General features: G+C 35.4%; 1 protein-coding gene across 1 annotated transcript in view; it reads right to left on the bottom strand.

The window, feature by feature from the left end:
* Nucleotides 1–271: 271 nt before the first annotated feature.
* GPC5 (glypican 5) overlaps nt 272–17554 on the bottom strand; it is a gene marked incomplete at its 5' end in the record, with an annotated part of 904193 nt that continues 886910 nt past the window's right edge. The window contains one exon of the mRNA XM_024755269.1: nt 272–429. Coding sequence (XP_024611037.1) covers nt 272–429 — 158 coding nt within the window. The remainder of the gene's footprint in view (nt 430–17554) is intronic.

The following is a 17554-nucleotide window of genomic DNA, read 5'->3' as shown; positions in this document are numbered from 1 at the left end:
TCCGTGCTATTCACATATGCAGGTTTAATATGTTAGAATTTAAGAATGTTTAAATTAGATTCAAAGAAGACATGTTTTCAAACAGTCTTTCATTTAAACGTTGATTTTTAGATACTTTGTGAACATACCAACTTGGCTTCTAAGTTAGTGTGACATACCTTTTCATAAATATAATTGTTACATTTGAAAAGATCTCTTATTCCACTTGGAGAAAGAGAGGGGAGAAATTAAGACTCTAATAAGACATATATATCAGGGCAGAAGAGTTCAGTTACCAAAGCCCAGGAAGTAACATCACTGCACCCATCAGAGCCAATGCCATAGTTTCAGTTGTTGCTGTACATCCTGCTCCAGTTGTGTCTAAAGTACTACTACCGTCTGTTTGATGGATTTGCTTTACATCACTGAGGTTCATCTCATCTGGCATCCCTGTAGAGGCAAATAAGAAAAAACAGGATGATGGATAACTAGCTCACCATGATACATCTAGAACAGCTCTTAAGCCAAATCATAGACCCCATTGTTTTATTCTTTTTGTGTAGCCTTCACTGTGTGTTTCACCTAACTCTAAAAGATGAATATGACACATACTTCTGCTCTTCTTAAATTGGAAGGTACAGGACCTTGAGTGGGAGTGTTCAGAAACTTTATAAGAACAAAGCAAAGCACTTTCCAGCTTTTTAAAGCACTTGGAATGTTCCTCTAAATGTTATTGAAGTAAAGCAATTTAATTAAAATGACCTGAGGTATAGCATTATTGCTTGTCCCGGAGATGTAACAACTGTAGGAACTGTGTGAAATCTTTTCTTACGAAAATAAAACGATGTAAGGAGAAATAATTAAGTAGGACATTTTTAAGAAATAAAATTTATACAGATCATATTTTGTATTAGGCTAAACTTTGCATAGGATCCTTATTGAAATATATCAAAGAATAATAACAAATATCAAATATTATCTTTTATATACATGCAGAGCTATGGGGATACGGGTATAGTCAATAGATCAAAGAATTTGATAGTAGGATGGATTGTGGCTTGAAGTTAGGGATGAAGTGTTTGATTAAAGAAAAAAAATGTGCAAAGTTACAGACCAAGATCTAGTCACATCCTGGTTATTACTTCTGTATGTTGTAAAACCTGACAAACTGAGGAGACCAGTTCTCAAATTATTGGGAATGAAATAGTTATTTTCTTAAAGAAGTTTACCTTACTATGGTATACCTAGGGAATTACTGATTTATCAGTTACTATCTAGTGCCACCAGTGTGTTGAGACTGTAAGACTGTCTGGATTATCCCATGGCATGCCACCATCAGTCACAATTAACAAGTTTGAATTCAGTGTTACCACAGCCACAAATATTGACATCGTAATTACAGTGAGACTGGAAAAACAAAGCTTCATATAAGGAAGAGTCAATATTTATGTAATTAGGTCAATACATATATATAATTCAAAGGTAAACTCTACTGCATTTAGGGATGAGAGCATTAAAACGAAGCTCAGCTCTACTGATCTGACATATTGATTTTACAGTCTGAGCTCTTGCATTATTATTCATTGTCTGGGTATTTGTTTTGCCCTTCTGTGTCATTAGGCAAGATGAATAAATTAGCAATTCCTTTTTTTTTATAGGGACTGGAGTGGAGTGTGAATATTTTAGTCATGGTTTTATACTCCTTGTTATGCTACAGTATAACAAGGAGCTATGCAGACTCTAGGCAATTAAAAATTTTTTTCCAAGATAACTACATAAATTTGAGCTTTAAGGGATTTACTTTTCTTTTTAAAAGCACTGTGAGGAGGTGCCTGGATTGGATTCATGAATAACTTTTCCTTATACCTTCCTGAGCTGGTATTTTCCTCATTCATTCATGAGCCAGGCAATGGTCTGGGTTCAGGGGGTACCATGGTGAGTACAGATATGAAAATAGAAACATGTTAAATCTTCTGCCTGCAAGTCAGGCAGTGCCAGGAGGGATATCCCATCTTCAGTCAGATGCCATTTTAACATCAGAGGTAGAGATTTGATAGTTCTAAGGATGATGGTCCCTTGAGATAAGAATTATATGAAAAGAAAAAAGATCCCTTGAGGAAAGGAATTTAATTAACTAAGTGTGTAAATTGTACCAAAGCTCAACCAAAGACCCATAAAAGAAAAATTGGTTTGGAGATTTCTCACATTAATAAACAAAAATGAAGTAATTTAAAATAACCTTTTCTACGCATAATAGTGACACACAAAGATGACAATAAATTCATATTTCTGCCTTTGGTGGCTTACAGTCTGGCGGGGGAAGACAGATAGCCATGCTATTACAAAAACAAATGTAATATTAAAACTCAGGCACATGCCTGATGGTTGGTGCTATGAAGTGATACAGTCTTATACAAGATGAGGTGTCAATTATATACCGACTGGTTGACAAAGGCAGGACAGAGAGGCGATGATGTCAGTTTGGCAAGGATTAACCCTTTATCAAGGAAGATTGCCAAAATATACCAAAAGTGTTTAAAATGTATACTTACCTAGACCCCAAAGTTCCACTTTAATGGAGAAATTCCATGGGAATAATTTTTAAAATATGCACATATTTATTCACAAAATGTTAATCTGTGCGTTGTTAGTGCCATTAAGTGTCCATTAGTAGAGAACTAGGTTAAGAAAAGTGTATTTACTTATTTTAAAAGATTCAAAAAGTAGATATTGGTACATAAAAATGTTTTAATATAATTTTATACACATATTTTCATGGTCTTTAAGAATCTGAACTCTGTTAGTCTATGGTTGCCTTTCTTTGAGAGTATGGAATCTGTCATTAATTTCTGTATTCACCTAGTAAGCATTTAGTAATTACTAGGTGAATTAATAAATTGATGAATTTAATCCAGGGCAGAGAATTACAAAACTGTAAAAATACATTTCTCCAATTCAGTTTGATCCCCGCCCCAGTTTTATTGAGATATAATAGATATATCATAGATATATAGCATTATTGCTTGTCCCAGAGATGTAACAACTGTAGGAACTGTGTGGAATATTTTCTTATGAAAATAAAACCATGTAAGGAGAAATAATTAAGTAGGACATTTTTAAGAAATAAACTTTATACAGATCATATTTCTCACTTAGCACTTTCAAGTATATAATTCAGTATTAATCACTTTAGTCACCATGCTCTACATTAGCTATCCAAAACTTATTTATCTTATAACTGGAAGTTTGTACCCTATGAACAACATCTCATGTCCCCCCCACATCCCAGTCCTTGGCAGTCACGAATCTACTCTGTTTCTATGAGTTTGGCTTTTTTAAAGTTATACTTATAAGTGATATAATATGGTATTTGTCTTTCTCTGTCTGACTTAGTTCACTTGGCATAATGCCCCCAAACTTCATCTAAGTTGTAGTAAATGGCTGGGTTTTCTTTTTTCTCATGGCTGAATAATATTCTATTGTTTTTATATACAATACATCTTCTTTATTCATTCATTCATTGACAACTGTTAGGCTGTTTCCATATCTTGGCTATTGTGATTAATGCTGCAATGAACATGGGAGTGCAGATATCTCTTCAAGATCCGGTCTTCATTTCTTTTGGGTATATATCCAGATGTGGAATTCCTAGATCATATGGTAATTCCATATTTTAATTTTTTAGGGAAACTTCATACTGTTTTCCATAGTGGCTCTAACAATTTACATTCCCACAAAGAGAGCACAAGGGTTCCCCTTTCTCCACATCCTTGTCAACACTTACCATTTGTCTTTTTTGATAATAGCCATTCTAACAGGTGTGAGGTGATATCTCATTGTTTCTGTTTGTTTGTTTTGGTTTTTTGTTTTTTTTTGGCCACACAGTGTGGCATGTGGGATCTTAGTTCCCTGATCAGGGATTGAACCCGTGCCCCCTGTAGTGGGAGTCTTAACAACTGGACCACCAGGGAAGTCTCATTGTGGTTTTGATTTGTACTTTCCTGATAATTTGTGCTGTTGAGCATCTTTTCATGTACCTGTTCACCATTTGTATGTATTTGGAAAAGTGTCTATTTAGTTTCTCAAATTCAGTCTCTTTTAATATAAAGGCATAGAATTATATTACAGCAACACCAAGTGTAGAATAAAATATTAGAATTAGATGTGAACTTAGAATTTTCATCTAAGAAGAAAAGTGGTGAATGTAATGGAAAAGATTCAGTATGAGAATATTAACTTACCAAATACTTGTTAAATAAAGTTGCTATGGATCTTGTTATGTTAAATAAAAACTATTACCCTTGGTCATTACTTGCTGGACTTGGATGGTCATTTATACCCAAATCAGTCATATTGGCAGGACATTTAGGAGTCTAATAAATCTGATATGGTTTATATAACAATTTACCAATTTTATTAGTGATTACTCCATTCTTATCTCCCAGGAAATATGATTGATAGTTCCATCCAGGGTACTGAGTCACTTGAATCTTGGATACATCCTGAAAAATGCTGAGTAATTTTCCAGTTTTCCTTGGGGGCTTCCATGTAATCCAATAACAAAAGCAGAGTAATTGTATTTTTGAAGAGAAAAGGTCCATGGTAATCATGAACACCCTAACTGAAGGTGGTCTCTGTGATTATATATTTGACTTTCAGACAGTCTGACTAGTAAATGGGGCTATTTGCATGACAACCTCTTCCATTCTCTACGGGCAAATGTCTGAGATTTATTTACAGTCCCATTGGTCAACGCTTTATAGCCATGAGTAGTCTTCCTTTTTGACAGTTGTGTAAGAATAATGAAGTAATTCTAATTGCTAATAAATTAAACAATGGATTAAAACATTAATGGGAGATTCTGACTATAAACCACAGTTTACTTTAAAGTAGTATGATGTATTAAGATATTTCAGCTCTGGGTAATGTTGGGGATTGTTATTTATTTGTTACTGCATCAAATGAATTATTGGTTATTCTCCAATAATTAATGAAAAATAGATTGTATTTTTCAGGATAGAGTTGGTAGCAGAGAAAATATTGTTTGGATCTTTTTTCAGTTCCTGATGCTATTTTTTTATAACATCTTTATTGGAGTATAATTGCTTTACATTGTTGGTTTCTGCTGTATAACAAAGTGAATCAGCTATACGTATACATATAACCCCATATCACCTCTCTCTTGAGTCTCCCTCTGACCCTCCTTACCCCAACCCTCTAGGTGGTCACAAAGCACAGAGCTGATCTCCCTGTGCTATGTGGCTGCTTCCCACTAGCTATTTTACATTTGGTAGTGTACATAGGTCAATGTCACTCTCTCACTTCATCTCAGCTTACCCTTCCCCATCCCCATGTCCTCAAGTCCATTTTCGACATCTTCATCTTTATTCCTGTCCTGCCCCTAGGTTCTTCAGAAACACTTTTTTTTTTAGATTCCAGATATATACGGTATTTGTTTTTCTCTTTCTGACTTATTTCACTCTGTGTGACAGACTCTAGGTAGTAGAGGCTATCTTTTCTCCATTGTATATTCTTGCCTCCTTTACCAAAGGTAAGTTGACCATATGTCTGTGGGTTTATCTCTGGGCTTCCTATCATTTTCCATTGATCTATATTTCTGTATTTTTGCCAGTACCATGCTGTCTTGATTACTGTAGCTTTGTAGTATAGTCTGAAGTTCAGGAACCTGATTCCTCCAGCTCCATTTTTCTTTCTCAAGATTGCTTTGGCTATTTGGGGTCTTTTGTGTTTCTGTACAAATTGTGAAAAATTTTTGTTCTAGTTCTATGAAAAGTGCCATTGGTAGTTTGATAGGGATTGTATTGAATCTGTAGATTGCTTTAGGTAGTAGAGTCATTTTCTCAGTATTGATTGATTCTTCCAATCCAAGAACATGGTATATCTCTCCATCTGTTGGTATCACCTTTAATTTCTTTCATCAGTGTCTTATAGTTTTCTGCATACAGGTCTTTTGTCTCCTTCGGTAGGTTTATCCCTAGGTATTTTATTCTTTCTGCTGCAGTGGTAAATGGGAGTGTTTCCTTAATTTCTCTTTCAGATAGTTCATCATCATTGTATAGGAATGCAAGAGATTTCTGTGCATTAACTTTTTATTCTATTACTTTACCAAATTCATTGATTACCTCTAGTAGTTTTCTGGTAGCATCTTAAGATTCTCCATGTATAGTATCATGTCATCTGCAAACAGTGACAGTTTTACTTCTTTTCCGATTTGGATTCCTTTTATTTCTTTTTCTTCTCCAATTGCTGTGGCTAAAACTTCCAAAACTATGTTGAATAATAGTGGTGACAATGGGCAATCTTATCTTGTTCCTGATCTTAGTGTAAATGGTTTCAGTTTTTCACCAGTGAGAGTGATGCTGGTTGTGGGTTTGTCATATATAGCCTTTATTATGTTGAGGTCAGTTCCCCCTGTGCCTACTTTCTGGAGAGCTTTGATCATAAATAGGTGTTGAATTTTGTCAAAAGGTTTTTCTGCATCTATTGAGATGATCATATGGTTTTTATCCTCCAGTTTGTTAATATGGTGTATCACATTGATTGATTTGCGTATACTGAAGAATCCTTGCATTGCTGGGATAAACCCCATTTGATCATGGTGTATGATCCTTTTAATGTGCTGCTGGATTCTGTTTGCTAGTATTTTGTTGAGGAATTTTGCATCTATGTTCTTCAGTGATATTGGTCTATAGTTTTCTTTTTTTGTGACATCTTTGTCTGGTTTTGATATCAGGGTGATGGTGACCTTGTAGAATGAGTTTGGGAGTGTTCCTCATTCTGCTATATTTTGGAAGAGTTTGAGAAGGATAGGTGTTAGCTCTTCTCTAAATGTTTGATGGAATTCGCCTGTGAAGCATCTGGGTCTGGGCTTTTATTTGTCCGATGATTTTTAGTCACAGTTTCAATTTCAGGGCTTGTGATTAGTCTGTTTATATTTTCTATTTCTTCCTGGTTCCGTCTTGGAAGGTTGTGCTTTTCTAAGAATTTGTCCATTTCTTCAAGGTTGTCCATTTTATTGGCATATAGTTGCTTGTAGTAATCTCTCATGATCCTTTGTATTTCTGCAGTGTCAGTTGTTACTTCTCCTTTTTCATTTCTTTTTTATTTATTTATTTTTTTGTGGTACGTGGGCCTCTCCCATTGCGGAGCACAGGCTCCGGACGCACGGGCTCAGCGGCCATGGCTCACAGGCCCAGCCACTCCGTGGCATGTGCGATCTTCCCGGACCGGGGCACGAACCCGTGTCCCCTGCATTGGCAGGCGGACTCTCAACCACTGCGCCACCAGGGAAGCCCTCCTTTTTCATTTCTAATTCCATTGATTTGAGTCTTCTCTCTTTTTTTCTTGATGAGTCTGGCTAATGGTTTATCAATTTTTTTTTATCTTCTCAGAGAATGAGTTTTTAGTTTTATCGATCTTTGCTGTTGTTTCCTTAATTTCTTTTTCATCTGATTTTTATGATTTATTTCCTTCTGCTAACATTGGGGTTTTTTTGTTCTTCTTTCTCTAATTGCTTTAGGTGTAAGGTTAGGTTGTTTATTTGAGATTTTTCTTGTTTCTTGAGGTAGGATTGTATTGCTATAAACTTCCCTCTTAGAACTGTTTTGCTGCTTTTGGTTTTGGGTTGTCATGTTTTCATTGTCATTTGTTTCTAGGTAGTTTTTGATTTCCTCTTTGATTTCTTCAGTGATCTATTGGTTTTTTAGTAGTGTATTGTTTAGCCTCCATGTGTTTGTATTTTTTACAGTTTTGTTTTTTTTTTTTTTACTGTAATTGATATCAAGCCTCATAACGTTGTGGTCAGAAAAGAAACTTGTTACGATTTCAGTTTTCTTAAATTAACCAAGGCTTGATTTGTGACCCAAGATATAGTCTATCCTGGAGATTGTTCCATGAGCACTGTTATTTTTGGATGGAATGTCCTATAAATATTATTTAAGTCCATCGTCTTTAGTGTGTCATTTAAAGCTTGTGTTCCCTTATTTATGTTCATTTTGGATGATTTGTCCATTGGTGAGTTGGGGTGTTAAAGTCCCCTACTATGATTGTGTTACTATTTCCCCTTTTATGGCTGTTAGCATTTGCCTCATGTATTTGAGGTACTTGTATGTTGGGTGCATAAATATTTACAATTGTTATCTCTTCTTGGATTGATCCCTTGATCATCATGTAGTGTCCTTCTTTGTCTCTTGTAATAGTCTTTATTTTAAAGTCTATTCTGTCTGATATGAGAATTGCTACTCCATCTTTCTTCTGATTTCCATTTGCATGGAATATCTTTTTCCATCCCCTCACTTTCAGTCTGTATGTGTCCCTAGGTCTGAAGTGCATCTCTTGTAGACAGCATACATATGGGTCTTGTTTTTGTATCCATTCAGTGATCTTGTGTCTTTTGGTTGGAGTATTTAATCCATTTACATTTAAGTTAGTTATCAACATGTATGTTCCTCTTACCATTTTCTTAATTGTTTTGGGTTTCTTATTGTAGGTCTTTCCTTCTCTTATGTTTCCTTCCTAGAGAGGTTCTGTTAGGCTTTTTTGTAAAGCTGGTTTGGTGGTGCTGAATTCTCTTAGCTTTTACTTGCCTGTAAAGATTTTAATTCCTCTGTCGAATCTGAATGAGATCCTTGCTGGGTAGACTAATGTTGGTTGCAGGTTTTTCCCTTTCATCACTTTAAATATGTCCTGCTACTCCTTTCTTGCTTTCAGAGTTTCTGCTGAAAGATCAGATGTTAACCTTATGGGGGTTCCCTTGTATGTTATTTGTTGCTTTTCCCTTGCTGCTTTTAATGTTTTTTCTTTGTATTTAATTTTTGATAGTTTGATTAATATGTGTCTTGGCATGTTTCTCCTTGGATTTATCCTGTATGGAACTCTCTGTGCTTCCTGGACTTGACTGACTCTTTCCTTTCTCATATTAGGGAAGTTTTCCACTATAATCTCTTCAAACAATTTCCCAGTCCCTTTCTTTTTCTCTTCTTCTTCTGGAACCTCTATAATTCGAATGTTGGTGTGTTTAATGTTGTCCCATGGGTCTCAGAAACTATCTTAAATTCTTCTCATTCTTTTTTCTTTATTCTGGTCTGCTGTAGTTTTTTCCACTATTTTATCTTCCAGGTCACTTATCCGTTCTTCTACCTCAGTTATTCTATTTACCCTTCTAGAGAATTTTAAATTTCATTTATCGTGTTGCTCATCACTGTCTGTTTGCTCTTTAGTTCTTCTATATCCTTGTTAGATGTTTCTTGTATTTTCTCCATTCTATTTCCAAGATTTTGGATCATCTTTACTATCATTACTCTGAATTCTTTTTCAGGTAGACTGCCTATTTCCTCTCCATTTGTTTGTTCTGGTGGGTTTTTACCTTGCTCCTTCATCTGCTGTGTATTTCTCTGTCTTCTCATTTTTCTTAACTTACTGTGTTTGGGGTCTCCTTTTCACAGGCTGCAGGTTTGTAGTTCCCATTGTTTTTGGTGTCTGCCCACAGTGGGTATGGTTGGTTCAGTGGGTTGTGTAGGTTTCCTGGTGGTGAGGACTAGTGCCTGTGATCCTATGGATGAAGCTGTATCTTGTCTTTCTGGTGGGCAAGACTACATCCGGTGGTGTGCTTTGGGGTGTTTGTGAACTTCTTATGATTTTAGGCAGCCTCTCTGCTAATAGGTGGGGTTGTTTCCCTGTCTTGATACTTGTTTGCATGGGGTGTCCAGTATTGGAGCTTGCTAGTTGTTGAGTTGAGCTGGATCTTAGCCTTGAGATGGAGATCTGTGTGAGAGCTCTCGCTGACTGATATTACGTGGGGCCGGGAAGTCTCTGGTGGACCAATGTCCTGAACTCGGCTTTCCCACCTCAGAGGCTCAGGCCTGACACCCCGCCAGAGCACCAAGACCCTATCAGCCACACGGCCAGGTATGTGGGGAGTTTCTTGCCTTTTGAGAATTCTGAGGCCTTCTGCCAGTGTTCACTAGGTGTTCTGTAGGAGTTGTTCCACATGTAGATGTATTTTTGATGTATTCGTGAGGAGGAAGGTGATCTCCACTTCTTACTCCTCTGCCTTTTTTTTTTTGCAGTACACGGGCCTCTCACTGTTGTGGCCTCTCGTGTTGTGGAGCACAGGCTCCAGACGCACAGGCTCAGTGGCCATGGCTCACGGGCTTAGCTGCTCCGTGACATGTGGTATCTTCCCGGACCGGGGCATGAACCCGTGTCCCCTGCATCGGCAGGCGGACTCAACCACTGCACCACCAGGGAAGCCTTCCTCCGCCATTTTGAAGGTCCTCTTCCCCTGATGTTATTTTGTATTCCATAATGATCATCCAGAACTTTTTCCTCAGTTTGTTTTATTGATTTTTGAAAACTTTAGAAAGGAAACATACATCTCATATGAAAAAAAGCCCAATTATTTTAAGCTATTTTATAATATTACTATTGTGGGTTTTTTAAACGATTATTGTGAAATTTCTTCTAGAAATAATTTTTCAATAGAAAGTTTAAAATGCCATTCTTTGTGCAATTGGTAATAAAAACCAAATAATAAAAGTAAGTCTATTAAATATACTAGTTCTCATTTATATACTACAGACCTTAGTTATAAGAATTTACAGGTATTGGAACTTATAATTAATGCTTCTGAAAATTATTTTTAAAGAGTGTAAGACTTATCAAATATTCCTAGTTAATCAGAAAATATTTGTAGTTCCTCAGTTAGTAATAATATGGGGTTAAACACTACTAAAAATTAAGATAATAAAATATCTATACCTAGACACATAGTAGTAATAGTCAATGGTATCAAAAATAGGAAGATTTTAAAGCACTCAGAGAAAGGACAGGTTCCTTTGAACAGAACAAAATACCTGTATTGCATTAATTTTCAAGAGCAATAATAGAAGTTTAAATTTTTTTCTAATTATGAAAGAATATACAATTCTATAAAGAGTTAAACTATATGGAAGAAATAAAGGTAAAAGTAAAGGTATTTTAACAAAAAGTATATTTATTACTCCCCAAACAATTCTAAAATCATTGTTAAAGAATATATGTAAAAATATAAGAAAATAAGCACAAATAAAGGAGTGGGATGAACGTTATAATAGTGTTCAAAATAATTGGCAAACATCTTGATTACTGTATATAAGTGTGTTGGTTAAGTAAACAACAACAAAATGGTTAATTTCGATATAATTTTAAGAGATATAATTAAAATACTTGAAAGCAATTGTTAAAACATTCTAAAGTATTTGTATGTTTGGGAAGAAATGAAAAATATCAACTTAAGGTTTTGTCAAGACCACTATGTATTTTAATGAATGTTAAAAATTCAAGCTTAAGAACTTAAAAAATTCATATGGAATATATATGTTCCTAATCCATTAAGGCAAAGAGGATTAATAAAATTTAATGGAAGTCAGAAAAGAATAAACACACAAACAAATATGCCTGGCAAATAGAAAGCACAAAATCAGACGTTAAAACAATATGCAAATAATTCAATAATCGCTAAATGAAATGAACTGAATAAAATTAGAAAGGAGACACTCAGTTTGGATTTCAAAAGAAATTTAGCCGCATAACAAAATGATACATAAAGGGTGAGAGTAAATGTTTGTAAAAACACACTTCAAGCAAATAATAACCAAAAGAAAGGTGATGTCATTATATTAATAAAAGATAAAATAGGTTTTGAGCATTAAAAAGGATAAAGAAGGTCTTTATATAATAACAAAAGAAATAATTTGACATATAGATATAACAATTCTGAGCCTATCTTACTTTAGCATATTCTCAAAATAAATCGATATTAATAAAGGAAAATAATTGGGTAAAATAATAAAGCAAAATGGATACATACACATTCAGTGGGGGATTTTAACCATGCTATCTTATTAATTAATAGCTCAGGCAGATGAAAATTAGTGAAGATATGGATGACTTAGTCATCAGAATCTTTGGGGCAAGAAAGAACTCCATTGACTTCTAGCCTTGGTTCTAGTAACAATACTAGTATCTCTTTTCCCTACATCCCCATTCCTTCACATGCAAAGAGAACAGATTGTCCTGATTCCTAAGTTGGGAAGAGCCAGAATGCTGCGCTTTTGGATTTCTCATCCTCTTTTGAATTTGCTTGCCCACAGTAAGGATGCATTCTTCCTGCTCTTCACCACGGCATAAGTTGAAGTCACCTTTTGCTGCAGGGAGGACCTGTAATTTTCTAGCTATGCTTCTGACTTGACAGTAATTCTTGGATGAAATAATAGGTGTCATATGTCAGGACATTCTCTAGTCTAGCTTTTAACAATAAAATGTTTTTATCTGTCTGATATGTGTGCTTATATTTTAATTGGTTCTAACCTCAGAAGAAGAATAAAGGAGTATTATTTATTACACTAGCTCCAAATACAAACTTTCACAAGCTTGGTCCAATAAACAAATAAATACAGCTAGCTAGCCAGATTAGATAGCATCATGTAGTTAATGACTAGTGGATATAATGTGTAAATATTCTTTTAAAACATACCTAAGATATTAATAAAAGTGATCACATAGCAGGGTACAAAGCAAATATCAACAACTAACAAGGAATTTTAAACAAAGAATATGAATTCTTTGACAGTAACACAATAAAATTAAATGTCAAAACTAAAGGAGAACCATGATCCCTACAGCAAACCTTATCTAAGGACATAAAACAAGACCTAAATAAACAGATGTATCAAGTTCACAGTTGAGAAGATTTAAGTTTATATTGTGTCTCTTTCACTATATTCTGAAATTCCATCATGATGTCCCTTGGTGTGGGTCTACTGGATCCATTGTTCTGGGCACTCAGTGACACTTTCTACCTAGAAACTCATGTCCATCTGAGGAAGTGTTCTTGAATTCTTTATTGATGACACAACATTTTCTCTGTTGTGTCTAGGTGTCCCATTATTTAAATGTTGGATTTCTGGAAGGTGTCCTCTGCTTCCTTCTTCCAGTTTCCATAATTTTACTCTAGTTTCTAGGAGATTTCTTAAACTTAAGTCTTTTTTTGAGGTTTTCATTCTTGTATTCAGATTTTAGATTTACTAAACTTGATATTTTTTCTTCTAAATATCCCTTTTGTTTTTGTCTTCTCAGACATTATTAAGATGATAATTACAGTATTTTTTCAAAGTTCTCTTCAAAGTTATTTCAAAGTTTTTTCAAAGTTCTCTTCTCTCTGCAGTCTTTAATACAAATTACTTGCTTGTGGATATGACTTTTCATGTTACTCACTTAGATAAGTGGTAATCCTTGATTCATGGTTATGTGCTAATATTTAAGAGTAGGAAGTGAAAATTTAGTTAGAACTCTGAGTGTGCGAATGGGGTTCTGTAATTAGTAGACAAATGTAGTCTTGTTTACATGTCTGTTGGTGAAACTACCTGTCAGTAGGATAGGGTAGGTCAGGCTGAAAAAACAAATGCCTCCAAAGTATTGGTAGCAATGTCTACTGCCAGTTGAGGTAGCTCTGCATTGTAACTTAGTACCTCACCTCCATATCGACACATCCTTCCATGATCACCACAACATGGGGAAATGGGTGGAGAAACAAATTGGCAATTATAAGCCTCCATCTGGGTGGGGTATATGGCACTTCTGCTCACTAGGTTTATTGGACAAAGCTAATTATATGACTGTCTCTAACCTCAAGGGACAGGGATGTGTAGTCCTACTATGTGCACAAAGTGGACAAGACAGAAATATTGCAGACCAGAAGGCATGTCTATCAGGTCCCCTTTAACTGCCTTTATTTGTTTCTTCTTAAGCTAGGTCTTCTCAGCAGAGACCTTACAATATCCTGCCTAAGAGTAATTCCCTGCCTGCAAGAACTCTGGGAGCCAAGTGGGAGCAGGGTTGGGGGAGCGTATAGGTTTCAACATTCATTATAGGTAAATAGGTAGATAGGTAGGTAGATATAGATATATATATTTGCTAAGTATTATTTTTGAGAATAATACTCCTGCTTCCAACTGTGCCTGGCATTCCCCAGTCCAGAGACTCTTTCCAGATTATACTTCCGGTAGCATACTGACTTATGGGAGAGACATACACCTATTGGTCAGGAGTGGAGGAAGAAATCATGGAATGGTACAGCTATTGACTAGTCCTTCTTTTGTAGACCCTCTTCTGTCAACCCCTTCTTACTAGAAGTGACAGATGATGCCTATTCCTGTCTCTTTTGAGGATTCCATTGAGCAAATTGGGTTGGTTCTCTGCTTTCTTCAATGGTGCTTGGGAGTTGGCTTCCCTGGGTATCCTACATTAGGCACCACTCATCCGTTTGCTTTCTGGCTTCCAAGTGTTGTTATCAAACTTCTTCAGTTTCCTCTCTCTCAGTAAATTTAGATTTTTGTTAAAAAAATTCTTATAATGTATTTTAGTGGGGTGGCAGGAGGGAATAAAATTAACTGTGTTTGATCAATCTGTCATCTTGAAGGCAACTTGCTGAGCATTTCCAGCATCTGGGCACTGAAGCTCCAACTTGACTCTCTGGATAAGTCTATGTCTCTTCAGCCCATTCACACTGGTGTAGTTCAGGTTGTTCTGGTTGATCAGTGTTCCTGCTGCTAAATATTTTTGATGACCATGCCTGATAGGGTGATTATTTTCATTAAAAGTACTGAGCTGTGTTATTTTGGCCAGGAAACTTACCAGTAAAGCATGACTATTCCCTCCCCACTGATAGTAAATAGTGCAAAACTGCCTTATGGAAGAATGATTGAATGCACACTGGAAGACTGGAAGGCAGGTTATTTTGCCTCTGCATTGCCTAATCCAGGGTGCATTTGCTGTATAATATTGTAAAGACTGGTAAATATGCCAGAAGAAGGCCTAGCTGGCTATAGAGCTAGGGGAATAATAGGAAAATTGAGACTTGCCATAATTTGGGCCCTTTAAATATTTTCTTTTATTTGGACTTTTTTGTTGGACTCATAATACATATCTTTAAGATACTGGGTTGGGCATTGATTAAATAGATGACATTTCACTTACTCGTAGTTGCTAAAAACTAGCTGCAGCAAGTAAAATGTGAACACTGATGAGGAGACAGTTTTTCTCACAATGAAATGTAAAAATTAACTTCAGACAAAATTTGCCTGTTTTACTTCAGTAAGGGAAGAATATTAAGTAGCTAATCCTTGGAGCCTAAGAAAAATTGTCAAAATGTCTAAGAATGTTGTGCAAGAGAGATTGTGAAGCTTATTACATTTATTAAATGGAAATGAATTATCTTGGCTTGCATATCTGATTCACCATGTGTATTATAAATCAATATGTTTAACTTAGTATTTCAAGCCCTAAATATTTTGTATGTTATTTTTAAAGAAGAAATTCCATTGGCCCAAGGGATAGCTAAATAAAATATAGCAAACTAGCCATTGTCATCATCCCTGAGAAGAATATCAGTGTTATTCATAAAAATATCCACAAAACACAGCACACGTGAGGACAGGTACTTCGGTCATGGGGGATGGCTGTCTGCTCACCCTCGTGGTGTTCTCAATCGGATGTTTGTATTTAGATGGGACTATGTAACATTTTAAAGTATGTTATTTGCTCTACTTTGGGTTGACAAGACATTATGAAAATAACAAGGCGTGTGTAAGGAGGGAAGACTCTCATACGGAAAGCAGGGGAATTATGCAGATGTTGAAAATTACAGGATCACCTTCCCTGACCCTGTATGGAAATGCATCCGTTCTTGCATTATAACTCCTAGAATAAATAACATCCATACTCATTCTCTCTCAGACCCATAATTCATTGTTGTCCCAGTGTCTAATTCCATGTGATATATTCTAATAAGTGGCACAGTTTTCCAACCACTGTAAGTCTTCTGGCATAAACGTTTCTGACAACAATCATATCAATTCTTTCTGTCCTTGTCTCTATCTGTTGTCCAGTTATAAATACTGCTGTGTTTTTACCCTAGGTGTGTGTATGCTTTCTTGTCATCATTACTCAGCTTAAGACTGTTTAAATATATATATCTATATCACTTATATTTAGGTTTATATGTTGATTTCATTCACTTAACTTTAAGCCCATTGAAGTCATGATTATATTTATGTTTTCTATTTCTTGGGCTTATAAGTAGCTATTCATAGTATTCTGCATTTGGTAGAAATGATTTTTGAATATATGACTTACTATAAATATTTGATATGTTAATAAGCACTTAACTCTTTTTTAATTTATTTAAATGGGAGCTACCCAGACTTTAGAATTCATGATACAAAGCAGTGGAGTATAGTAGAAAGGAGCTAGGTTCAAGCCTCAGAAACCTTAGAAAATTCATATAGTCACTGAGATTCAGTTTCTTCATCTGTAACATTTACATCATAATAATTCCTTCTCCCAGGATAGATGTAAAAATTAAATGAAATCATAAATATGAAAAGCACTTTGTATTTTTTTTTACATAGACAAAAAATATGGTTACTATTTGAACGTTAGAGGCTGAGGCAGGCAAAGTGAGTTGAACAGCAAAGTTTCTTTGAAGAATAGCTGATACAGCCCGAAATAGGATGCCAGTCTCCTGATTCTCAGTCAGGTCCTGGCAAGGGGACTCATCACCTTAGATGAAATTACCTGCACTATTAAAAAAAAAAGAAACTAATCTGATGTTATACAATGTAAATAGGAACCCAATAAGTTAGAATCATCTCTATTATCAAATAATTGTTATTATAAAGATAATTCAACTGCTTATATATATATATGTCCTTATTATATACATAAGTACTTAAATGTCAAAGTTTAGCTAAGATGATTCTTTAGTTTATGTGTAGAATGAGTCCCTACATAGTTGGCACTTGATAAATGTTTTTGAACAAAAAAATTTGTATGAAACCATGGCGTCAGTAAGTATTAGCCACTCACAAATAACAAACCTTCACTACAACACACCTGACCCCTGCATTTTCCTGTAAAGACAAATGTTCACCTTGTTCCCAGAGATTTTTTAAGACTTTAAGTTTTAGAGCAATTTTAGTTTTACAACAAAATTAAGAGGAAGGTACATAGATTTCGCCTAAATGTCCTGCTCCCACACATAGCCCTCCCCCTTATCAACATCGTTCACCAGAATGGTGCATTTTAAAACTTTCACCAAGGACGAAACTACACTGATATATCATAATCACCCAAAGCCATAGTTAACCTTAGAATTCCCTCTTGGCATCATACATTCTATAGGTTTGGACAAATGCATATGACATATATCCATCATTATAATATCATACAGAGTAATTTCATTGTCCTAAAAATCGTCTGTACTGTCTATTCATCTCTACTCACCACACTGCTGGCAACCATGGATCTTTTTAACTGCCTCCATAGTTTTGCCTTGTCTAGAATATCATGCATGGTATCATACAAAATGTACCATTTTTAGATTAGTTTCTTTCTCTTTGTAATATACATTTATGGTTCCTCCATGTCTTTCCATGGCTTGATAGCTCTTTTCTTTTTTAGCACTGAGTAATCCATTATCTGCCTGGACCACAGTTCATTTATCCATTCACCCACT

The sequence above is a fragment of the Neophocaena asiaeorientalis genome, unplaced genomic scaffold (genome assembly GCF_003031525.2).
Source record: "Neophocaena asiaeorientalis asiaeorientalis breed wild unplaced genomic scaffold, Neophocaena_asiaeorientalis_V1.1 scaffold141, whole genome shotgun sequence".
Classification (NCBI taxonomy): domain Eukaryota; kingdom Metazoa; phylum Chordata; class Mammalia; order Artiodactyla; family Phocoenidae; genus Neophocaena; species Neophocaena asiaeorientalis.
Note: the sequence above shows the minus strand (reverse complement) of the source record. Positions and strands in the feature narration are given on the sequence as shown.